At 33.5% G+C, this 26,268-nt stretch overlaps 2 protein-coding genes across 3 annotated transcripts in view; both read right to left on the bottom strand.

The window, feature by feature from the left end:
- Positions 1–365: 365 nt before the first annotated feature.
- Positions 366–6,484, bottom strand: LOC111700209 (pinin). Of its 2 annotated transcripts, XM_023471073.1 has the most exons (6): positions 6,343–6,484; positions 5,924–6,169; positions 4,908–5,571; positions 3,946–4,104; positions 2,759–2,919; positions 378–461 (listed from the first exon to the last, which is right to left on the bottom strand). In XM_023471073.1, the coding sequence occupies exons 2-6, from the start codon at positions 6,160–6,162 to the stop codon at positions 458–460; spliced, it is 1,227 nt and encodes a 408-aa protein (XP_023326841.1). In that variant the 5' UTR covers positions 6,163–6,169; positions 6,343–6,484; the 3' UTR covers positions 378–457. The 2 variants fall into 2 exon arrangements, with proteins under 2 accessions (XP_023326842.1, XP_023326841.1); XM_023471074.1 differs by lacking the exon at positions 2,759–2,919 and having other exon boundaries at positions 366–461.
- An 86-nt stretch (positions 6,485–6,570) lies between these two features.
- Positions 6,571–26,268, bottom strand: part of LOC111700207 (signal-induced proliferation-associated 1-like protein 2) — a 44,535-nt gene continuing 24,837 nt past the window's right edge. The window contains exons 10-25 of the mRNA XM_023471066.1: positions 26,053–26,164; positions 25,635–25,731; positions 24,214–24,481; positions 19,737–19,818; positions 19,043–19,199; positions 17,906–18,002; positions 17,197–17,254; positions 14,326–14,429; positions 12,905–13,039; positions 12,012–12,118; positions 11,539–11,743; positions 11,038–11,092; positions 10,614–10,834; positions 10,072–10,306; positions 9,129–9,255; positions 6,571–8,385 (exon numbers count right to left, since the gene is read on the bottom strand). Coding sequence (XP_023326834.1) covers positions 6,947–8,385; positions 9,129–9,255; positions 10,072–10,306; positions 10,614–10,834; positions 11,038–11,092; positions 11,539–11,743; positions 12,012–12,118; positions 12,905–13,039; positions 14,326–14,429; positions 17,197–17,254; positions 17,906–18,002; positions 19,043–19,199; positions 19,737–19,818; positions 24,214–24,481; positions 25,635–25,731; positions 26,053–26,164 — 3,499 coding nt within the window. The 3' untranslated portion in view covers positions 6,571–6,946. The remainder of the gene's footprint in view (positions 8,386–9,128; positions 9,256–10,071; positions 10,307–10,613; positions 10,835–11,037; positions 11,093–11,538; positions 11,744–12,011; positions 12,119–12,904; positions 13,040–14,325; positions 14,430–17,196; positions 17,255–17,905; positions 18,003–19,042; positions 19,200–19,736; positions 19,819–24,213; positions 24,482–25,634; positions 25,732–26,052; positions 26,165–26,268) is intronic.

The raw sequence follows: 26,268 nt of genomic DNA, 5'->3' as shown, positions 1-26,268 counted from the left end.
ATAAGTATCTTAAATGATTAGTTTTCCATGTTAAAACTTGTTTCGGTTTTGTTCTCTTTTAAACTAATAATTTTAACCGTATTTAAGTAATTATACGTAATCTTACGAAATTTCACATGATGAAAAATGGGCTTCAAATGCTTTCAGTTGATAAAGATAAATTTTGAGCTTATCTTGTTAAATATAACTATTTTTGAATATGCTTTGAACTAAATAGATTTGATCAATTAAATGTAACAACTGGACTTTGAAAGACGACATACCAGTTTTTATATATTTTCTATGTCGTCTTCCCGGGTTTTCTATTTAGCGAACATTTTCTTAATCATTTAAAGCTTACTATGTTTTAGATTATTTTTGATACATTTTTATTTTTTTGGCAGCTGTTGTTGCTCCCAGGCCTGTATTCTGCCTCTTCTACTGTGAATACTAGCAACTACATTAACATCAACTTCTTTCATCTAAAATTTACATTTTGTTAAAAACAGAATTTCAATAATTAAAATTTTTTTTAATTATTGAAATACTCTATTTCTTTCAAAACTAATAAAACTATAAAAGCTGGAGAAAAAAATCTAAAGATAAAGGGTTGTTATTACTGTAACATCCTTCAATTTGGTGTACACTATACATTTACACTGAATTGTGTACACTGTAAAGTGTACAGCACGAGAAATTAGTACAATAGATGGTAACATACAATGCGCACACTCTCAGTACAGCTGTCGTCACAAGTGTCAACTCAATTTCTGTGTCTGACAAAATTAAAAATAAAATAATAACTTTTGACTAAAGTGCTTATCTTCTGGTGAAATCAGTGAAATTTTATCTGTTCTTTATTTTCTGTTTTTTACACTTATTTATTTATTGTCCGTCTGACTAAATAAAAAGGGGTGAAACTGATGTTATATATTTGGATATATTACGTTAAAACGTATTTCAGAAATGTTAAATGACATATTCGGGGAAGTTCTCTGGTTCAAGGTTTAACCGAGGTTCAACCCCTAGATATCCAGGGGAAATTCTGGCAACATGAAAAGGTATTTTTTGAATAAATGTCGTCTTTAAAGTGTATATAAATTTTTTTCCTCAAATGTCGTATTTTACAATTTTTGGGAACACATCAGAAATACTTAAAAATTAGTGTTTGAATTATTAAATTAATGGAAAAATTACAGGGTGACCCACAAAGTTTGGCACCGTAAAGACGACCTGAAACTCTTAAAACATTACGATCCCAAGGTTAAATTCAGTTTTCCCATGCATTAAAGTCTTAAAGTAGTTCATCTTTCAAAAACACTTTCCCGTTTGGACACCCTGCAATAGTTTAAAGTTGTCAGTACCCTAGCTTATTCGGACACCCTGCAATAGTTTAAAGTTGTCAGTACCCTTGTTTTATTGGACACTAAGCAATATTTTAAAGTTGTCAGTACCCTTGTTTAATTGGACACCCTGCAATATTTTAAAGTTGTCAGTACCCTTGTTTATTTGGACACCTAGCAATAGTTTAAAGTTGTCAGTACCCTTGTTTACTTGGACACCTAGCAATAGTTTAAAGTTGTCAGTACCCTTGTTTAATTGGACACCCTGCAATAGTTTAAAGTTGTCATTAACCTTGTTTATTTGGACACCCAGCAATAGTTTAAAGTTGTCAGTACCCTTTTTTAATTGGACACCCTGCTATATTTTAAAGTTCCCAATACACCTGTTTATTTGGACACCCAGCGATAATTTAAAGTTGTCAGTACCCGGCCTTGTTTATTTAGATACCCAGCAATAGTTTAAAGCTCTAAGTACCCTTGTTTAATTGGACACCCTGCGATAGTTCAAATTTGTCAGTACCCTTGTTTAATTGGACCCCCTGGAATATTTTAAAGCTCTCAGTATACCGTTGTTTAATTGGACACCCTGCAATATTTTAAAGCTCTCAGTATACCCTTGTTTAATTGGACACCCTTGCAATATTTTAAAGCTCTCAGTATACCCTTGTTTAATTGGACAACCTTCAAAAGTTTAAAGTTCTCACTACCCTTGTTTAATTGGACACCCACCAATAGTTTACAGCTCTAAGTATACCCTTGTTTAATTGGACACCCTGCAATAGTTTAAAGTTCTCAGTACACATGTTTATTTGGACACCCAGCAATAGTTTAAAGTTGTCAGTACCCTTGTTTAATTGGACACCCTGCAATAGTTTAAAGTTGTCATTAACCTTGTTTATTTGGACACCCAGCGATAGTTTAAAGTTGTCAGTACCCTTTTTTAATTGGACACCCTGCTATATTTTAAAGTTTCAATACACCTGTTTTTTTGGACACCCAGCGATAATTTAAAGTTGTCAGTACCCGGCCTTGTTTTACTTAGATACCCAGCAATAGTTTAAAGCTCTAAGTACCCTTGTTTAATTGGACACCCTGGAATATTTTAAAGCTCTCAGTATACCGTTGTTTAATTGGACACCCTGCAATATTTTAAAGCTCTCAGTATACCCTTGTTTAATTGGACACCCTTCAATAGTTTAAAGTTCTCAGTACCCTTGTTTAATTGGACACCCACCAATAGTTTAAAGCTCTAAGTATACCCTTGTTTAATTGGACACCCTGAAATAGTTTAAAGTTCTCAGTACACATGTTTATTTGGACACCCAGCAATAGTTTAAAGCTCTCAGTATACCCTTGTTTAATTGGACACCCTGCAATATTTTAAAGCTCTCAGTATACCCTTGTTTAAATGGACACCCTGCAAAAGCTGAACTTACTGATATAATATGGTTGCCCCACCGCTGTTTATAGATTCTATTTCATCAACATGAATTTCTTTTCGGAAACTTCTCAACGGTTCCTCCAGGATAGGATCATCCGGCATTTTAGTGGCCGCCGAAATATTTAGTTCCAACGGTTTAATAGTCGTCTTGAACGTCTAAATTAAAACTTAAAAATGATTTACAAATTAATTTCAACAGCTTTGATAGTTTTACAAAAAATTTAGATCATACGTATGTACTAAATTTAATCTGTAATACCGTTCTCAATTTAATGTTAAAGGCTGAATATCTAAACTTTTGTGTGAAAAAGCTCTAATTTACAACGCTTGATCATGATATCCCATGTGGTTAATTTTGAATTTGAAAGTTACGACCACCACAGAATATCCAAGAGAAATAAACTTAAATTGTAAGACACCCACAGCACAAGAAACGGAAAGCTGCTTCATCACGAAAAGTAAAAGCTATAACCTCAAAACAATTATAATTTGGGAATAATGGACAATTCAATTATAGGGAGTGACCGGCAATGTATGGCTCTTGAACAGAGAATGTAGTATTGTGGAGATTTTTTTGGAATAATTTGAGACATTTGAGACGTTTTTACGGTGCATATTTGTTCAGCAAGAGCGCAAATTCAACCATTAAAATCCTCATAGATTGGTAATTTTTGAGGGATAATTTTGAGAATCGGTTTCAAAAAAATTATTCAATAACGACGACGACTGTTCTCATCGAAAATAAGTTATCTTATTCAGTTATTAGTTTCTGTAATGTCTCATTGTTCACAAACATTTTCTGTAGATTTCCTTTCATAACGACTAAGAAATTCAATATAATGATGAAAAAGAAATACTTGATTTTAACATTGATTTATTGAGAAAATTTCAATTGAGAAATATGTTCCTAAACATCTAATTAGTTTACTGTAGATTTTTTTTACATTTTTTGTCGTCATTATTTAATAATTTAAAAAAAATCATTTTTCTAAACGTAACCACCAAAATTGATGATTTTGAACGTCGACTTGGCGCTCATACTCTCTAATTGTACATTAACGTTTATAGGTCTCAAATGAATCCTGAAATATTTCTCCACAATACTACTTTATTCTAAGTTCAACTACCGTAAATTGCCGGTCACTCCCTTTAAACACAATGTAAATTGAAAACAAATATTACTTTTGCTAGTCTGGCTTTTTCGTCCCGTTGCTTGGCAGAGAACAGCTTCTTTTCTTTTTTAGTTTTCCCTTCTCCCTGTGTTTTCTCATCCTCGGAGCTAGAGCTAGAACTAGAACTGGAGTCAGAGCTGGAACTGGAGTCGGAGCTAGATTCAGCCTTCTTCATTGATAGAATATTTAGTATAAATTATATATCTACTTTGCAAGTTTTACGAAAGAAAAATAAATTTAAAAAAATATAAAAAACAACATATATTTTTAAACTTTCAAACAAAAATGGAAAAACAATTTAATATTCCAAGATGATTTAATGTTTCCATAAACCAAAGGGTAAAAGCTAAGCAGTGCTTAGAATACATTTAATTTGGATGCGGATTCGAAACCTGGATCCGCACTTGAAAAAAATGGATCCGGATCCAGGTCATGAACATTTCTTTAAGATTTACTGAAAAATAGAATTGACAAATATTTTGTTCTTATTTCTGTGCTGAAACTTGATGAACCATTCAGAGCACAGACAATTTTTATTCTCTCTCTTTTTTCAACAGTTCAGATTTGGGTTTTAAGAGTAAAACAGTTTTTTTTTGCAGTTTTTGGTTGATATTTCCCCCCGTGGATCCGCATATTTTTGCGGATCCGGATCCAATTAGCCAAATTTTGCGGATCCAACGGATTCGGATCCTAAGTACTGAATTACTGACAAATAACATAACATGGAAAACGACATTTAGCATCAACATGAAGTTGCCCAAAACTGACGAAACTTAAAAGTCTTCGGAGACTGTACTGTGTACTGACTATGTTCTGTTCTCTTTTCATTTATTATATATAAATACCATGACCATTTTTTAAAAAAAGAATCTCAAATTCAATGAGTTTTAAGTTGTCATTAAATATATATTAATTGTAGGTAATCTGAAACCCTAGAATATTTTATTTTTTTTTAATATAAATATAACATCCCTCGTTGTCATCTGAAATATCTGGCTCCGCTTGAGTAATCCGCATTGAAAAATTTCCTTTTGAAGAAACAACAATGTTCTCCGAGTTCTTTACTGCTTTCTCTTTATCCTGACTAGATCTAGGTTTGGTTGAGATGGTTTCCATTGTATCCGTTAGCAGTATCTTTGCTTTATCCTCTAACACCTCGGTAGCTTTTATCTCGATGGATTTAAGATTTTCTTCCTGGAAAACTCGAGCTGTATCAACAAAATCTTCTTTCAGAACTTCTACGTTAGGTTCTTTCGTGATTAATGTTTCTACTGGAGCATCCACTACAGTTACAACGTTCTCTACAGGATCTGAAGTTTCAACAGGAGCAGCAAATTTAGTTTCAGCAGGAGTGAATTCTACAGGAGCTGCAACTATGGTTTGCGCAGGAGCGAATTCTACAGGAGCTGCAACTATGGTTTCAGCAGGAGTGAATTCTACAGAAGCTGCAACTATGGTTTGCGCTGACGTTTCTATTGAATCTTGAGCTGTAGTTTCTTTAATGTTATGAGAATCAGCTACAGGGGGAGTGTTCTCTTCCATCATGAGATTATTTAATATTTCTTCAAGTTCCTTTACTCGAGTATTTGCTTTGTCTGATACTGCAGCAGGATTATTAAACAGTTCACCCTGTATTCTAAAGTAAAAATTCTTATAATCTTGCATAAATTATATTATATAAAAAATCTAAATATGAAATTGCTTCTTTATAAAGAATCCATTAAAATAGACCAAACCCCTCCCCCAACCCCATGTATGTATTGTTATCTTACATAAATTATTTTCAAATTATGGTTATTTTTTATCTGTATTATGATGCTTTCCCTATAAAAATATTATACTTCGTAGTAAGCGCCCGACGCACATGATAAAATTCTATTCATGCGAAATAATTTTTTTGCAAGCTTTTTATACTTAAAAAAAAAACAAAATTACTGTTTCAAAGATTTCAGTTTGTAAAACATTAATTTTTTAATAGTTTTTCACACCTTAATTTAGATCCGTCTGGATTAAGCAGCATCATAAGTGTTCTACGCTGCTGCTCTTTCAAAGGTTTAAAAAGCAACTTTTTATCTCTGTAATTGGTGGAGATATTTCTTTTAGTGCCCATACTGCTACGTTTATAAATCAGGCCATTTGTATTTTGCTTTGACAGAATTGAACATGGTTTAATGCTTGTAACTTTATTGCATGATTTACAAAGGATTCCAATACTGCCACCATTCATTGTTAATCTGAAAATATATTCATGTTGTACAATCAACAGGGGTTATAGTGTACAACATGTACCAAGTACACTTGTACGGTTATCATATATAACTTTGTTTCAAGTGTAAAACTGTACAAAACGTTGTTCACTAGAAAACAAATTAAGAAGAAAGTGATTATATCGTCAAATAAAACTTACATCTGAAAACAACTATATTTGTTCTGCTATCAGCTGATTTCAGTAAATTTACTTTCTCTTTCCAATGGAGAAAGCAGAAAAAGAAAGCTTTTATATTTAGCGGATTTCATGGAATATTTAGCAGATTTTGAAAAAGTCTGGTTCTTATTGGAACTTAAAAAGGAAAATGTCAATATTTTTGAAGACATTGAATTGAGAATAAAAAATTTAAAAATTAAACAAAAATAATATAGCTGAGAATTTATTACAAGAAATGTATAAAAGGATACATACTGTCTCAAATAATACAAAATTATATTTAAATCAACAATATAAAAATATACACATGTACTGTACTGAACTGTACTGCACCAACCTATTAGAACATTATCAAAGTGCAGCAAATGAATTTATCTAGAAACATTAGGACATATATTATTTATAATATATATAAATATAAAAAATAATGATCCTTCACTGGGACTCAACGTGGTTAAACCAAGAATTTTCTTAAAACATGTAGGATTCCAACCTTATTGAATATAAAGCTGTAGAAATCTATAATATATATATATTTGTAATCTGAAAGCGCGTCTAAGAATCAAAGGCCGGGCTTGAAGCGTGTCTAAGATTTATCAATGGTTTGAAAAAACCATTCAGTAAATCTTCTAAGTTGCTGTGCAGCAGTTTGGCTTTCTTCCTGGAGTCTAACATTCTCTTCCTTAAGTTGATCCACCTGACTGCTCAAATGCTCTTTACTCTTCTTCTCCCCCTCCAACTCCTTCTCCAGCAAGGTTACGCGCTCCAACAGCCTCAGAACCTTCTCCTCCGGTACTCCGGGAGAAGGATTGGCTCTGGTTACACCTGGAGACGGTTCCTCCTCCTCAGAACTAAACATAGCTTTGGTTGCAGTATCTACTAAACTATTCCAGTCCATATCCTCAGGTTTGCTCCCACCACCAGCTGCTCCGGATACTACAACAGTACCAGGTGGGACGGATGGATTGATTCCATTATGTTTCCCAACTTTGATCCCTACTGGAGAAACCTTGGATCGAGCAGGGTTGTCAGGAGAGGTTGGATCATCCTTACTCAGGTTTGATATGTTTAGGTTTCTATCTCCGGGACTTGAGGTGTGGGAGGAGTTGGAGATTACAGTGGCCGGCCTCGCCATATGGAAACTAACCTCATTGGAAACATTGTCCTCGAGCCTGGCAATATTCTCTCGGGATCTAGATTTCATGAGGGTCAACTCAGTCAGGGTTTTCTTTGGTAGTTTAGATAGAGGAGAGTCCTGGACAGATCCCTCCTCAGTATACTCAGGACTTATTAGTTTCATCAGATCCTCCTGCAGGGTAGAGGAGGCCAGGTTGGCAGAGTTCCTAGCCGACCTCGCAACCTTCTTCTTTGCAGCCTCGGGTAGGCCACTGGTTGTTCTCGGACTGTGTCCTCGAGAACTATTACTGGCTGTAGAGGACGGAGTTGTTGCTCCCGTTGTGTTTCTCCGACCTTGTCTAGGACGGTTAGGACTATGACTTGAGGAAGAAAGTTCGTCCTCTGACCGACCTGCTAGTAACCGTTCATTCATCAAACTATCCTGGGGATCTAATGAGGGCTTCAGTGCGGCTAAACGTTCATGTCTCAGATAATCAACCTCCTTTTCAACACTTAAATTTTCTCGCTCGTCTGAGGCTGAAACAGTCAACTCAAAGTCTGTAAGGTACGTGCTGCGCGCGTCAACCGACCGCGTCTCCTCCTGCACTGTTATTTCACCTCTGTGCACCGTTGAGGATGATTTGACTGTATCACTAGATGACGCGCTTTCATATCCGTTGTATCCACGGACTGGTGGTGTGTATCCAGTAAACCCTGGATACTCGTCTTCCTTCCGCCCCTTGGATACGGTCTGAAAGGCGGAGGTTTTAGATCCTATCCTGGTCGGGAGTGGTGGAGGAGAGTTCTCCGAGGAGAGAGGAACATCCATAAAATCATACCAGCGCTCATCACTAGATAAACCGCTGGAGGAGGAGGTTAGGGTTCCCTCAGGAGCAGCTCTAGGTACACCTTAACATAGGCATCTCAGTAAATAGTGTACAGATAGATTAATACACTCTACATTTTAGTTTTGTTCTTTACTTTAATTCAGTACTTAGGATCCATTTTATTTTGATGCGGCTCCGGGTCTGGAGCCTGGATCCGCAGTGGAAAAAATGGATTCAGGTCTTTTCTTTAAGATTTACTGATTTTTTTTAACAAAAAATAATTTTAAAATTTTTTATTTTATTTTTTTCCGCTTTTTTATCCTAAAACTTGATAAACCATTTAGAAATGAGGAAATTTTAATTATATCTTTTTTTCAAAAGTTGAGATTTGGGTTTTAGGAGTAAAAACGTTTTTTTCAGTTTTTGTTTGATATTTTACCCCTTCGATCCGTATCCGTGGATCCGTATATTTTTGCGGATCCGGATCCAGGAAGCCAAAATCATGCGGATCCAACGGATCCGGATCCTAAGCACTGCTTTAACTTTAATATATAAATCTAGCCCTCTGAGCATCTTTGAACTAACCTAGGTATCCAGAAAATGTAGGTTCCATAAACTTAACCTACGTATAGAATCTGTAGGATCTTTATCTAACCTGTGTATCTAGGATCTTGAACTAACCTATGTATCTAGGATCAGGAGGATCTATAAATAAATCTGTGTATCTTAAATCTGTAGAATCTATAAACTAACCTGTGTATCTAGGATCAGGAAGAACTATGAATTAACCTGTGTATCTAGAATCTGTAGGATCTATAAACTAACCTGTGTATCTAGGATCAGGAGGATCCGTGAAGGACTTGCTACTGGATCCTGTCCCGTATCCTGAGCTTGAACTGGATCGTGGAGGGGAGAGGGATCGTTCATATCTCATCTTACCATTAGACGGGGCCTGAATAAAATATAGAGTAAATATATAAACATGTTAAAAACTTGTATTTTAATTTGAAAATAAGTTGTTTTAAATACAAAAACAAAAAACTTCAAAATAAAAAAATGGGTAAATCTAGGAAATTTTCTCATTTTAATGTTTGGCTATTTGGGAACAACTGCTGTGGTAAACATCCAACAATTCATCGTGTCATCAAATCTAATTCTTTGACAAAAAAGGAGTTTTATTTTCAAATAACCTAACCAGGAAGCCTGGACTAGCTTGGTTTGCCATCCCCTGACCTATCTTCCCTTACCATGACTTCAATCCAATTTTAACACTTAAGAAGATGGGTTTAACACCGTAATTTGTCCTGATATTTATAATCCCCCATCTTCACAAACCACGACCAGTAAATATTCAAGATAAAGTGCCTGTAAAGTTGGGGGGTGGGGAGGATATGCGCACACTTAGACAGTAACAAAGATTGGGATTGTGACCAAATAACGAAACGGATTGTTGACAAAGGAATTGAGTCTTTGCCACAAACTCAAATTTCTCATTCCTATATCTTTGCAACCTGATAGTGTAAACAATTGATATTCCTATCTTAGATTATTTGATCTAACAGAATTCAAAGTTTGAATTATCTATGGTATTGGAATTGGTATTAGAAAACCAGAGTTTGTGGCAAAAACTCAATTTCTTTTTAATTTTTTCCCCATTTAATTCGCTTCTAATCATAATATGTCACAGTAAAACGTACAGAAATCTTAATCTCCTCCCCATACATTTATTACACCTTAAAAATATTCATTACAAGTGAAAAATCTGAACCTGCATTGATCCTGGTTTCAGACTTGTCTTCTCTCCTTCTCCGTTCACGTTCTCATAATCTCCCTCGAACCCTCCGAAAGCATAACTGCAGTTGGTGAGATTACAACCCTGCCGTGGGGAACCGTCGGGGTGAGGCGGAATAACGGTCACGGTCACCATCATGCTCGTCTTGAGCAGGTCAACCATCTGCTCGTGGGTCAACGTCGTCACAGGGTGTTTGCAGATCTCAACAAGCCTAGAGAAATATACATTTAAATATATCAAACATTCAAGTGTACTAGACGAGAACCAAAACAATGTCAACCTACTTGATCATTAGGTTTTGAACTTAAAACAGATATAATTAATTGAGAATTTAATAAATAAAAATGTCTTGTGGTTTAAAAACAAAATTTCCTTAATTGAAAATAATCAATAAACACTTTTATTGGTACCGTTGGAACCGCACATGCCCCTCTACAAATGGAGTGACTTTAAAAAATACGTCTACATTATACACTATACACTATACAGCCTCTGTAGATATTGTGTACTGTACTAACCTGCTGCCCTGGCGTAGCCCTGTCTGCCAGGCGTAGCCGAAGTTCTCCACCTCTGTTATCAACCCGTCGTGTTGTACATGGAATCCAAGCTGACCCAGTTGATTCCGCCGTAGAGAGAACTCTTGGCTCGCCGCACCTGGGCTCACAGACTTTAGACGGGCGGAGATCTCCGCCATATCATCCGCCTCCCAGTCTTTAGAGTGAATTATAACACATTCGCCCTAAAAAAAGATATTGCTGATAAGCTCAAAAATGAATAGATTTTACCGACAAAAGTTTCATCTCTTTAGGGATGAGTTTAAACTTATTATGTTTTAGGTGAATACATATTAGGATGAAAAATGATACAATAACAGCTTCTTTTACTTTTTTCAGCCTCCTAGTTTAGGTTTAGACAAAATTAATTCAGAGTTTCTTAGCTAACCTGATGATAGAATATTCTGATGGAATTATGAGTAGCTGACCAGCCAAGTATAGATCTAAAAAATAATAATAACAATAACAACAACAACAACAACAACAACAACAACAACAACAACAACAACAACAACAACAATAACAATAATCGGATCCAGGCCATTTCTAAAAGATTTAATGATTTTTTTTAACAAAGCAGAATTTATGAATTTATCGTCTTATTTATTTTGCTTATCTTTATGATAAAACTTGATGAACCATTCTTCAGAAATCAGGAAATTTTTATAATCTCTCTTTTTTCAATAGTTCAGATTTAGGTTTTGAGAGAAAGTTTTTTAAAAAGTTTTTGATTGATATTTTTTCCCTTGGATCCGGATCCATGGATCCGCATATTTTTGCGAATCCGGGTCCAGAAAGCCAAAATCTTGCGGATCCAAAGGATCCGGATCGTAAGCACTGATTATAATAAAAATACTAATTCCCACTTGTTGCCCCGTATTAAACCTACTTGCAGGCTGTGATGAATAAAAGATCTCTATGTGGATTGTCCTGAATAATGACCAAGGTATCGCTGGAGATTGCAACGAAAGCCTCGAGCTGCTGATTTGTTGAACAGTCCTCGACGACCACGGCCCAGCTGAGTGCGCCCCGCAGGCTAGCGTCAGGACTAAACCGGGGCCTTGCGCTCATCTTCTTCTTAGGCGCAAACAATGCTAAAAGAGGAAATTATTTTCTTAATTTGGAATCTAAATCTACTACGTAGTAATAAATGTGTGTCTGTATGAATATTCAATAATAACTACTTGACCGATTTGTCTCAAATTTTGATTTGGGAACCGGTAGAAACATGATATGTTCTTAGGTTGGTTTGTAAATTCTAAATTTAGTGAGTTGACTTTAGAAGACTTAGTTTCAAGGCACAGATGGGTTCCCAAGCCTGTAAAAATAAAGCAACTCCCAAGAACATTTTAATAAACTTACCAAATTTATTTCCTGAGTCGATAGTGGTCGGCGTCACAAAGTTTGTCGACAGATCTTTGAGGTATTCTTGTCGAGTTCTAGTCGCCATAGACACAAACTTGTCACTCCTAAAATTCAATTCAATATTTAATTGTTTTAAGTTCATATTTTTACATTGGTAATAAAAATAGGAGGCATTGGGATTTGTACGCAAAACCAGACACCTTAATTGGTTTTATTAAGAAGCCAGAGAATGTCATCTTTTCTATAATTGAAAAATATTTTATGACTTTGTAGGAATATCTCTCACCAACAACTTATTTTTTAAACGTAATTGCATAACTTTAATACCGGTTGAGAAAATAAAAATTAATCTTATCATCGAAAATAAGTAATCTTGTTCAATTATTAGTTTCTATTTTCTCATTATTCACAAAGATTTTCTGCAGATTTTCTGGAACTATTATTGAAAAGACGACATTTGAAGAATTTGAAGAAATCTGCGAATAAATTCAAAGAAAATAAGTAATTCAATATATTGATGAAAACGAAATAATTGATTCTAGCATTGATTTATTGACAAATTTCTTTTGAGAAATATGTTCCTAACCATCTAATTAGTTTACTGTATGATTTTTACTTTATTTTTCGTTGTCGTTATTTAGTAATTTAAAAAAAACCAATTCTGAAAACGTATCCACCCCCAAAGTAGGAGTTTTGAACGTCGAATTTGCGCTTAAACTCAGGATTTACAGATCTTTAAAAAGTTTTATATGTCTCAAATGAATCCTAAAGTTGTGTTCCACAACACTGCATACTTAGTTCAACTACCTTACATAGCCGGTCACTCCCTTTAATTCTTGTAAAAATCCCTGTATTTTTATCTTTTTTACGTGAATTTGTTTAAACATTACCTGTGAACTGCATTCTCTGCATTAATAATTTTAGAGAGAAGGAACTTTGTAAAACTTGAGTTTTTACTGAAGAGAGCTCCAGGGGGTAAAGGAGGACCAAACATTGGAACATTGGCGGACCGGGTCACAGCAACACTAAAAATAACAAACAAAATAGAACTTGAATTTAAAATGGAAGATTGCTTAATTTTCCGTTTGGTTTACCATTTTTTTTTCTCTGTCATGAATTTGTCAGAATGAAAATGACTTTTTTAAAAGTAAGAAAAGCTATTAAAAAGGAATCTCAAATCTTAATCTTTGCAACCTGGTGTCGTAGGCCTTTCATAATTCAAACTAGAAATTCTTCTGATAAAAATCAAACGTTTCATAATCTGTTTGTAAAAATCCCATGAATCATGAAATAAAAGATGAATGGTTAACTAGTATAATAACTGCGTAGTAGTTGCATAAATGCTGAGCTAAGCTTGGTAAAATTACACTCTACGGAATCTTGAATGGCTTCGAGACAGTTTCTTAGAACCAAATAGAAATGATAAGATAACTCAGTCAAAACAAGTGATTAGCAAATTATATTTACTGTTTACCGATTTTTATGCAAATACAGCGGGAACATGAAACAAATGCAGTGCATGAGAATTCAACTAATTGTCTTAAATGTGCATTTATTTTTACAATTTCAGGCACGCAAAATTATTTACCAGGTGCTTGCAGTACAACCCAGGCATACAGCCATAACTTTATAAAGGTGACTGTATGCTTTATTTCAACCGACCCTCCACTCCAGGATGGTAATGATCAAATATGAATTAAAACTAAATGTTTTTGTTTAAAACTGTTTAATATCACATGTAGTTTCTCCGCATTTCTTGAGTAAAAGAAAGGCTGGAGAAATTAAACAGTCAGAAAAACGAGGTTTTCTTCCACTTTTTTGATCAGATTAAGGTTTCAAGGGTAGATCGGGCATTGTTATTACCATCTTTGCATAGAATTAAAGGGTCAATTGGAATTAGGCTTAAAGCCCCCCTAAGAAAAACATAATTAAAAAATACACTTTATTCAGATAATTCTTTTTTCAGAAATATATCGATAAGGGTATAACAAAATTTATCTCAAGCCGTTAAAAATTGTTCACACCATTCCTACATATATTTTATTGTTAGTTTTTGGAATCCAAAGTTTTTTGTGTGACTGTACAGTGAGTATTATTTGTACAATTGGGTTATGTACCTGTATTTAGTATTATCTGTACAATGATTATGTACCTGTATTGAGCATTATCTGTACAAGGATTATATGTACCTATATTGAGTATCATCTGTACAAGGATTATGTACCTGTATTTAGCTGTACAAGTAAGTACCTGTATTGAGTATTATCTGTACAAGGATTATGTACCTATATTCAGCTGTATAAATAAGTACCTGTATTGAGTATTATCTGTACAAGGATTATGTGCGCGCACAATGATGAACACGTGCTGAAACTGTGACCGGATGTTGGGTATGAAGGGAAGCGCGCCCGGTTCCTAAAATAAATATTTTTTGAACAACGAAGAAGAAACTAAATACTGAGAAAGGAATAAGGAACAATTATAAAAATTAAGAAATGAATAAGGAACTAGGAACAATTATAAATACTGAATAAGTAATAAGGACCAAGGAACAACTAAAATACGACGGAATGAACAAGGAACACCAAGAAACATCTATAAATGCTGAGGAAAAATAAGGAACCATCATAAATAGTAAGGAATAAAGAACAAAAAACAAATATAAATACTTAGTAAAGAATAAGGAACAAGAAACAAATATAAATTTTCCATAAGAAACAAGGAACAATAAGAAATACTAAGGCAGAAAAAAAGGAAAAAGAAACAATTCATAAATACCAAGGAATGAAAAAGGACAAGGAACAATTATAGGCACTGAGGATTAAAGGAATAAGGAACCATTATAAATGCTAAGGAAATGAATAAAGAACATCAAGAAACAATTATAAAAACGAGGAAAAATAAGGAACAAGGAATAGTTATGAATACTGAGGAATGAATAAGGAACAAGGAATAATTATAAAAACTGTGGAATGAATGAGGAACAAGGAACAATTATAAAAACTGAGAAAATAATAAGGAACAAGGAGCAATTATAAATACCAAGGATTGAATAAGAAAAAAGGAACCATCGTAAATACTAAGAAATACCTAAGGAACAATAACAATTATACATAATTAGAAAAAATAAGTAACAAGAAACCAATATTAATACTGCATAATGAACTTATTGAACAAGGAACAATTAGAAATACTGAGGAATGAATAGGAAACAAGAAAGAACTAAAAATACTAAGAAAAGAATAAGGAACAAGAAACAACTATAAATACTAATAATAGAAATAAGGAACAATTATTGAATGCTAGGAAGATATGGTATTTATATCAACAGCAATATTTTTGAAAAATTTGGAATTGTAAATTTGCGATGTATAGAGATAAAGAGGAAATGGAGAAAGAGGAAAAAGAAAATAATTATACAATTAAAAAGTATAATAAGCAATCCCCCTTGTCCACCACCGCCCTCTTCTAAATCGTTCCTCTTTTTAAGCAAAAAGTAAATAACCCCGAAAAACAATTCATAACATAATCACGAGTTATTAAACAGGACATTTCAGAGTTTCTTGCCGGTCTGAAGGACAAAGCAGAAGGTTTAAAATACACTGACAAACAGTAAACTATAAACAGACAAACAGTATACAATACACAGACAAACAGTATACAATACACAGACAAACAAGATACAATACACAGACAAACAGTATATACAATACAATACAGACAAACAGTATACAATACACAGACAAACAGTATACAATACACAGACAAACAGTATACAATACACAGACAACAGTATACAATACACAGACAAACAGTATACAATACACAGACAAACAGTATACAATAAACAGACAAACAATATACAATACAAAGACAACAGTATACTATACACAGACAAACAATATACAATAAACAGACAAACAACAATATACAATAAACAGACAAACAGTATTCAATACACAGAAAACAGTATAAACACAATAAACAGACAAACAGTATTCAATACACAGAAAACAGTATATACACTATAAACAGCCAACAGTATACAAAACACAGACAAACAATATTCTATACACAGACAAACAGTATACAATACACAGACAAACAATATACAATACACAGACAACAGTAAACTACACACACACAACAGTATACTATACACAGACAAACAGTAAACAATACATAGACAACAGTATACTATACACAGACAACAGTATACTATACACAGACAACAGTATACTATACACAGACAACATTATACTATACACAGACAAGCAGTAAACAATACACAGACAACAGTATACTATACACAGACAACAGTATACTATACACAGACAATCAATATACTATACACAGACAAACAATATACAATACACAGACAAACAGTATACAATACAGACAACAGTATATACACTATACACAGACAACAGTATACAATACTCAGACAACAGTATACAATACACAGACAAACAATATACAATACACAGACAAACAGTATACAATACTTAGACAACAGTATACAATACACAGACAAACAATATACAATACACAGACAAACAGTATACAATACACAGACAACAGTATACAATACACAGACAAACAATATACAATACACAGACAAACAGTATACAATACACAGACAAACAGTATACAATACACAGACAAACAAGATACAATACACAGACAAACAGTAAACAATACACAGACAAACAGTATACAATACACAGACAAACAGTATACAATAAACAGACAAACAATATACAATACACAGACAAACAGTATACACTAAAAAACAGTAAACAATATACAAAATATCAAAATACACACACAGAAACCTAAAAATTCCAGGCAGTGTACGCAAATACAGAAACACATTTTGTGATTTATAATATCCGATAGGTACTAGCGTAAGAAGGGGTTCAGATAGTTCGATTCTAGATAGATAGATAGAAAGATATTACTTGTCTTAAAAAATCTTTCAACATTTTCTGATCTCTATATTTGTGCAATGTGATGGTGTAAACCTTTTATATTCTAAACTTAGATTATTTCATCCAACAGAATTCATATTTAAAAATAAATAAGGTCCATGCCGTTGGGTTGCAAAGATAAATTAGATTTATATTAATAGAATAATTCTGTGTGAGGAACCAGCGATTTTTTTATAATAAAAATATCTTACTTGAAAGACTACAGTGACAATATCGTTTCCAATGTGTCGTTTTCTCGGCAGCTGTTGTCTAAATACAAGGTTAATTCATTCATTTTTTTAGTTTAACCCTTTAACCCTGGATAAATTAGATTTAAAAGAAAAGTGGGGGAGGGGGGTTGCTTGCAAAATATCGTTTCATTTCCTAAGGAAGTTTAATCTAAATACCCCCCCCCTTTAACTTTGATGAAGTTTATTGTAACCTAGATATTTTTCATTTAGTTATTTTATCTTTTTATATCAACACTTACATATATCTGCCTTTTGCATTAATATCCGGTTTATTGCTTAAGCTTAGTTTTAATATCGGGTAGAAATGTCTCTAAATCTGTATTTAGTATTTATACAGTAATAATCATAACACTCTGGAATGGGAAGATGACTTTGAGACCCAAGTTAAATAGGCAATGAAACATGAGACGCACTGTGCAATGTTGACAGATCAAATTCACTTAAAAAGTGATTTAGCAAGTTACCAGCATAATTATTTGCTTTGTAACACCATAAAATACACTTAATTATAGCTTAAATGTCGTCTTCCTATTCCACAACTTTCTGATTATCACTGTAGTATCTGACATATTTGTTTTATAAATTGTTTACTATTTGAGAATTGTTTGGTTTAAATTAAGAAATTTTTAAAACATATTTCCTTTTGATGAAATGTTTACTATAAGTTTACCTATTATTATGAGTATATGGAAGAAGGGTAGAAACATGAAACATTATTTCCCGTTCCTCATGCTCGGTGTAAACACTGTACTCACCCGTAGAATCATCTAAATAGTTTGGTATTGAAGATCAATGAATAAAAATATATTCATGTATGTTTTGTGTTCTTTAGCGTACTGTCTTAACGTTTTAGAAAGTTACAAAAATTTGTAATTTTCAGTTCATCCCAAAAACAACGGTGCCACGAAGCGTTCTAAATTTCCAGTAATGTCATATGTTTTCAAAGATCTGACTGTTCTGTAAAGTTCAATATCGTTCCTCGTCATCATCCACTTTTCAACCTAAATCTGACAGGCTGGCGTTTAAAAACATATATTACCATGGCACAACATGGAATCTATTATACTTGTCGTTTCATGGTAAAAAAATGAGTATTAACAGCAGCTGGAATGGTTGTCACGTGTTTGCATTTTTTGATGTCATGTTTTGAAAGATATTCTCTTATTGTAAGATGGACCTGATTATAAAATCCAAAATAATCGGGCTTTCTTCAAATATTTGCACAATCCCTTAATCAAATATTTCAGCTGTCTAATAAAGTCAGTTTGGATTTAGTTGGTTGATTATTTGGCAGCTGATCCTTTAGCTGAAATCAATCCAAACGGAACGGAAGATGGATATTGGTTAATCCACCACAAATAATACTTAATCATTTAGATTTTTACGATCAGGTTGAACCCTCATCCTTCCTATTCTTAATTAAGGTCATCCCCCCCCCCCTCAAAATAAACAAAGGACACATGTCAAGTGAGGGAGGGAGGTTAACCACATAATTTCTGCATCCGAACCGCATTTCTTTAATTTCTCCACTTCACCTTCAATTGACGAAAACTTTATTTTTTTAAGTGATATCTTTTCTAAATTTCTAATTTCAACATTTTAGATGAGATTCCTTTCAATCGTAAAGATAAAAGACAAGTTTAAACGCGAGAATTATGAAGATGAGTATTTGAAGTGGCTCGGATACATAAATTATGTGGTTGGCCTTCCTTATCTCATTCATTGCAATAAACATCAATTTTCCCTCTTTAATGATAAAAGTGGCGAATTCTGACTTCAATCTTGGTTTATTAACTTAATTACTTACTCTTATTGCATAGTCCTGCTTTGTACTTATTGAACCCCTTGAGTCTGATTCTCTGTCCTATAAGGTCTAGGAACTCGTTGAAGGCCGGACCACCCTCTTCGTTGTTATACATCTCCTCCTCCGTCTGCTGGCTAGCTCTGCAGTACATTACACCAACCTAAACATAAACAATCGGGTTGCAGTACATTACACCAGCCTAAACATAAAAATCAGGGTGCAGTACATACATTACACCAACCTAAACATAAACAATTAGGTTGCAGTACATTACACCAACCTAAACATAAACAATCAGGTTGCAGTACATTACACCAACCTAAACATGAACAATCAGTGTAGTACATTACACCAACCTAAACATAAACAATCAGGGTGCAGTACATTACACCAACCTAAAAATAAATAATCAAGGTTCAGTACATTACACCAACCTAAACATAAACAATCAGTGTAGTACATTACACCAACCTAAACATAAACAATCAGGGTGCAGTACATTACACCAACCTAAAAATAAATAATCAAGATACAGTACATTACACCAACCTAAACGTAAACAATCAGGGGTGCAGTACATTACACCTACCCGTATAAAAATAATCAGGATCAGTACATTACGCAATCCTAAACATAACCTAAACATTAACAATCAGGTTGCAGTACATTACATGATGTAGAGCTAATGTATGTTTACCTTGTAAGTTTTATCATTATATAACTGATCTAATTTAACCAGCTGTTCCTCACAAGGACCAGACTGCACACCAAGATGTAAACTAAAATATAAATCTTATAGTTCATAGTTAATTTAATTATATATTTACATATTTATTTATTCATTCATTCATTCATTCATTCATTTATTCATTCATCAATCGTCTTAGTCTTTCAACCTTTGAGGGTATCATTAATTCATTCATCCTTGCACCTATTCAACCTTTGATTCTATCATTTATTTATTCATCCTTGCATCTTTTCATCCTTTGATTCTATCATTTATTCATTCATCCTTGCATCTTCTCAATCTTTCACGCATTCATTCATTTATTTATTCTTTTATTTATTTTCCAGAAAATCATGTATTTGTCCTTGAATTCTTTCCTTCATTATTTGACTTAATGAAAATGATATTGAAAACTTGAAGTGTTAAGTTTACGCTCTTTAACACAGTTATCAAAGTCAACACAACAGAAACTTTATTTAAAAATATTGTTACATTTTTATACAAAGAAGTATGCAGTTCAAAGTACAAAAACATTGCCATTTACAATAAAAACTAAGTTATTTCTAAGGAATGGTACAAATAGTTTAATTAAAACTTATGAAATAACAAGTAGTCAAACTCTGAATGGCTGGTTTAATTACTGTCTTATTACTGATGAGTGAAGAGACTCAAAAAGATCGTAGAATTCAATTACTTCTACATCACTTCTTAGATTTTACCAATAGTTAAACCTTATTCTGAACTGGGGCATAAATTCCAACATATACATAGTTCTTCTGATTTACATATGTATCACTGTCAGTGTCAAATCTTCATGATGGAAACAAATATCAAGAACAGAGTAAAGAGAGGGTCAAACCAGACCGAAATAACATCTACTTTCACTCTATGAGGTTTGGATAATAACATCACAGTTTCAATCTTAATTTAATGTTTTTTCAAACTAACTGTAAATTAATATCTTTACGAGGATCATTCATTATTTCATCAATTAACAAAATAAATTTTTCAAAGAAACATGATTTTATTCATGTTTTTTAAAAGTTTAATTTAGACAAAATATTTAAATAGTGTTGAGTCTATAAAGTTTTCAGGTCGGAGCTTAATCATCAAAAACCTATTTATGTCTCGTCAGAAATTCTTTTGTTTTTACTGCTTCGGAAACTGGATTAGAGAAAACCGATCTACAGAGTGTGTTAACTTATTATGGTGCAGGTAAAAAAATATTGTACAGTTTTTACTTCCCTCGCGCAAGAGTTAAGGGATTTAAGTCGCTTTACTTTTAACTACGTCTTCCAACAAATTCTGTTTAAAATAATGTTTTTTTAATCTTGACAATGAACCAACAAAAAAAACATGTTTTAGGTAATACATTAATAAAAAGTAAATACAGCATGACTTTGTACCATTGATTGAGACTTCCACCTTGGTCTTTGTATTTTGAAAAAGAATTATCATAATATATATTTAGACCAAGTTTCTTTTAATTCAACTCTATATATTCTGAGATTTACTACCAGCTGGAAACAAAAACAGATTGAACATTGCATCCTCCCCAGTATCTTGATTAAAATTGCAATCTTCCTTGTTCTTTGCATCATTTCCTTGTTTAACTTCCTTCCTGATTTGTTTCCAGTTCAACCTCTTATCTTCTATCCTTCTCTCTTTTAATTTTATCTTCGTTATCTTCGTTCTTCTCTTCTCTCATGTTCGTTCCCATATTTTTCTTTATCTTGTACATATTTTCACCTCTCTATTTGCATTTTTGATTCGTTTTTCTAAGGTTTTACAGCTTAAATCCATCCTGCCCTTGATATCATGGTAAAATGTTATTTTTAAATCCCTTTATGGTTCACTGATTCCAGTAAATTTAAAACTTCAAACTTCAAAGCATTTAACTCCAAATATACGTATAAATTCGTATGATCACTATTAGTAAACCCTTTTTTTAAATCATAAGCTACTTTAAGATTAACTTAGATCCCTTTTTGAACAAAATCTGATGATCAAATCAAATGCTCATTGTTTTTGCTTCATAAAGCACAAATGTTTGGCTCACTGCGAAGTTTTTGCTCCTTATAAATCCGTTCCACTGCTCACTTTAAATCCTTCCTATTTTGATTTAATCTTGTTTGGACTTATACAAGAGGGAGAAGGAGGGAGGAGAATTAGAATTTATATCTAAACCAGGACGAATTCATGAGACGAAATGTAAAGGGGTATCTCAAGGAGGTATGGAGGGGGGGGGGGGGATTATGTGCTAGTCTTAAGAGTACAAATTAAAGTTAAAATTGATAAAATTATAAATTAGGGCTTTTGATATGCATTTAATTAAGTGAGTTTTTTTGTTTGAGAATTTTAATAAAACTTATCAAGATTTAAAACAGATTTAAGAAAATAACAAATCCTGTACTTTTAAATTTTTGTAAGATAAATTCCAGAAAAATTGCTTTTTATTATTAAAATAATAGTTGTCTAATAAGTATAAATTATTCAAGGTTATCATTTCATGAATAAAAATCTTTCTACCATTCGAATTTGAAATTTGCCAGTAGTCAGTGCAACCCTTTACTTTCAAGTTCTTCAAGAGACTGTAGAGTAAAAACGTCAATTAACGCATTCCTCCATTTTAAGATTAGAATATTCGATTCACTGCGGTATCCTTTCAATCATTCCCTCATGAAGGATCTTACTAAAATTGATTACATTCGTGGTTTTCCTGTAATATTGACTTAACAGTAAAGGAACTTGATAAATTTAACGCTTTTAAAGATATTTAAACGATGCAATCTTTCTCCTTGACACTCGATCAGAGGTTTAAATATGGAACCTTTGTAAATCGGACGTGCCATTTTTTTATGCATGGTCAATTCAAATTTTACTCATATTGATACTTCATCCCAGGAGGATTTTCTAATCCCTATATCTTTGCAACCCAATGTCGAAAACCTTAGATATTTAAAGCTATTAATTCTGTTAAATCAAATAATCAAAGTTTGAAATATATCAAATGTTTACAAAATCAGGCTGCAAAGATATAGGGTTTTAGGATTTACAGTTTGTAGCAAAGACTCAATTCCTTACATTCTTTTCCCCTTGAAACTATTCCCAAATTCGATTTTTCGAGTGGGGAGTGGGGATTATTTTCAAGAATACTTAGCTTTAAAAAAATGTCTGACAAAATTAAATGAAAAATAAGTCGAATGAAAAATGAATTTAAAAGAAAGGAATTGTGGGATAGATGAGGTGAAGGTTAAAGACATTAAGGAAGAGGATATTGATGTTAATATGGAGTAAAAACCTGGAGCAGGGGATATTCTGCAAACAAATAAATATATCAGGAGGTGTAAACATTCCTTTCCAGATAGGATGTTACATCCTGCAATCTTTGTGTCACTTAAACTACGTCGTCCCCCCCCCCCCTGCCCCTGACTACCCTCCTAACCTTGCATTTTTACAAACTATGAAACTTGATTGAAATCAGGAGTTGTGTTAATAAATCATAAGTTATAATTCAAATATCTTCAGGAGGAGTTAAAAAACCAGCGGAGACTGCAATACCCCAAATAGATTGTCAAGCACAATAGATGGCAACGTAGAATTTGTACTCTCAGCAGTACAGCTGTATTCTTACGTCACAAGTGTCAACTCAGTTTTTGTGTCCGAAAAAATTATTAATAATAGTGATAATTTTAGACTAAGTGTTAATTTTAGACTAAGTGTTTATCTTTCAGTGAAATAAGTGCAATTTTATGTGTTCTTTGTTTTCTGTTTTTACATCTTTTTATTTAAACTTGGAAAAAATGCCAACTAATGTGAGAAAATTTCGTTTTCCTTATGTTTGACACTTGTGAGTCGTGTATAATTGGTCCATTTCTCTGTTGCCACCTATTGTACTTGATAATCTATTTGGAGTACCCTAAAAACAAAGTACCCGGAGAATCAGAGAGTTGAAAGATACATACTTGGAGTCCAAAGAACCAGTGAACCAAAAAAACCTGGAGTACAAAGAACCAGAGAACCAAAAATACCGGGATTACCTATAGAACCAGAGAACCAAAAATACCTGGATTACCTATAGAACCAGAAATACAAATTGTTTAATCCAAGAATGCAATAAAAACCAGGATACCATTACCAATAGAAATCTTTAAAAATACCGGTTCATAGTACTGGGATCAAGAGTAAATAACAATTCATTTACTAAGAGTAAAACCAGAAACCAACCTTCACTTTTTTGTTTAAATTTTTATCACTTTCAGGAGATTTAGCTGAAAAGCATGAAATTCTGCCAAACCTAATTTGATGAATAAAAACCATCCAGTCGAAAAACAAGATCAAAACAAGACAAAGTTCAAGTCAATTTAATACACCTTGGTTCTACCTAGTTTAGAACTTCAAGGAACTAGAAGAAACAAAACAAGAACCTTAAAGTTGAATTGCATACCTGGAGAGTTGAAGCTCTGGAAATGAGAACTCTAAAACCTCTCTGGTTGGAATAGTTTTCACTTTCTCCGACTTGAGAGCAGGAATAGAATCCTCCAAAACCGTCCCTCGTAGGGGGAGCAGTTCACTCGTCCGGACTATCAGCCGGTACATGTACTGTTCTAGGTTTTGAGACATTATTCGTCCTTCTTCTAGGGGCACCCGTTCCCTTCGAATTGAGATGGCGATTGGTCCCAGATTCTCGTCCCCGCCAAACCAGTTCTGGTGCTCTGCAAATAATTATTTTTCTAATTTTTGTTATTCTGGGATTTAGTGTGATATTTATTGACCCACTTACTTAGAATCTCAAAACCAAGCTAAGAACATGCTCGTTGGTCTCCCAAGTTCCTCAATCAAAATTTGAGGCAAATCGGTCCAGGGGTTTCTGAGTTATGATCGGACACACAAAAATCAAACAGAGATTACAACTTCATATGCTTTATTTAGAATACGTCGGTAAATTTGTGTATATAATAAAGAAATATTAATTTTTTGTCTATTATGAAAAATCAAATCATTTTGCAATTTGCAAAAATATTCATCATTATGCAAATTCTGGAGATAGCACAGAGCATCCCATACATGTAGGAAACACGTGATTGTTAGTTGTTTGAGAGATAATGGCACTGTTTAATAACAAAGGAGCAAGATACAAAATAGCATCTTACAAGATTTAATAAGGAAATTTTCTTAAATCCATTTCTTCATTGTAGAATTTTTTTCACTCAAACATTGCCCAGAAGGGAGTTCTAGTCTTTCTACTTTAAAAAATATTTATTCAAATTTTAATCTCTTAAAGTATTTGTTTCAAGTAAATATCATTAACAACTTTTTAACTAGATAGTTAATAATGTAAAATAAGCGTCAGTGTAAAATTATTTCACTTTAGAACCCGGAACCCCGGCCCTCTATTCACTTTAGAACCCGGAACCCCGGCACTCTATTCACTTTAGAACGCGGAACCCCGGCACTCTATTCACTTTAGAACCCAGAACCCCGGCACTCTATTCACTTTAGAACCCGGAACCCCGGCACTCTATTCACTTTAGAACCCTGAACCCCGGCACTCTATTCACTGAAGAACCCGGAACCCCGGCACTCTATTCACTGAAGAACCCGGAACCCCGGCACTCTATTCACTGAAGAACCCGGAACCCCGGCACTATATTCACTGAAGAACCCGGAACCCTGGCACTCTATTCACTCAGTTAAAGATAATCACTCATTAAACCTGAACTAACCATCCCTCATTTATGCCAGAACAAAAACACAAGGACTGATGAGGGATAGAGGCTAACCACCGCTCTTCGTCGAAAATTTTTAGAAACATTCGACATAATTTTATTATTGAATTATTTCATTTTTATTTCCAGCTGATCATACCTTTGGCGTAGAAGTAGTTTTTGTAGTACGCAGATCCTGCGTCAGTTCTCTCAAGGGTAGGTACTGCATATCCAGTTGCGTATGGGCATATTCCGTTCTAATCAAAACCAAATAATTAAGGACGTTTTCTTTAAGAAATTACAAGTAAATCATTAAAAAAATTTAAGATTTTAGACTCAAATTTTCATTAGATTAGAGATTAGAATTTTTCTTGTATTTATAAAATTATAATCGGAATGCTGGAATAATTAAAGTTCGTAATTTTTGCTTGGTTACAAACATTTAGACTTTTCAATAACTAGTAAATTTAGGGAAACACTAGGACTTTATTTAAGCAATAAGTACTATTTATTTACGGCAAGATCGCATTTAACAATTATTATGATTAATAAATAAATATTTTGGTTAGATATCCTTCCTTCCAGTGTGTGTTTGGTTGTTCAAGCAAACAGAAGCCTCGTGCCATCCTGGGGGTGTGGCAGGGAACTCTTAGATCCGCCCCTTCCTCTCCCCAGTTCCTTCCTGTCTCCCTTCATACATATAGTTAGTTATATAAGCTTCCTTTATTTTTGTATGAGTTCACTTTTTCCTTGAAAAGGTGCAAAGCTAAAGCTATGTTAATACAGTCGGAAAA

Source organism: Eurytemora carolleeae, unplaced genomic scaffold (assembly GCF_000591075.1).
Source record: "Eurytemora carolleeae unplaced genomic scaffold, Eaff_2.0 scaffold251, whole genome shotgun sequence".
Taxonomy (NCBI): domain Eukaryota; kingdom Metazoa; phylum Arthropoda; class Copepoda; order Calanoida; family Temoridae; genus Eurytemora; species Eurytemora carolleeae.
The sequence above is the reverse complement of the archived record's forward strand: the minus strand, read 5'-3'. Positions and strand labels throughout refer to the sequence as shown.

What these genes read in the sequence shown, in the direction of transcription:
- LOC111700209 (XM_023471073.1), bottom strand. Translation starts at nt 6,162, where the DNA reads ATGAATGGTGGCAGTATTGGAATCCTTTGTAAATCATGCAATAAAGTT. An exon ending in CCAGACGGATCTAAATTAAG is followed by an intron (nt 5,572 to 5,923) that starts GTGTGAAAAACT and finishes TTTTTACTTTAG; the next exon opens with AATACAGGGTGAACTGTTTA. An exon ending in ATATTTCAGATGACAACGAG is followed by an intron (nt 4,105 to 4,907) that starts GGATGTTATATT and finishes CTATCAATGAAG; the next exon opens with AAGGCTGAATCTAGCTCCGA.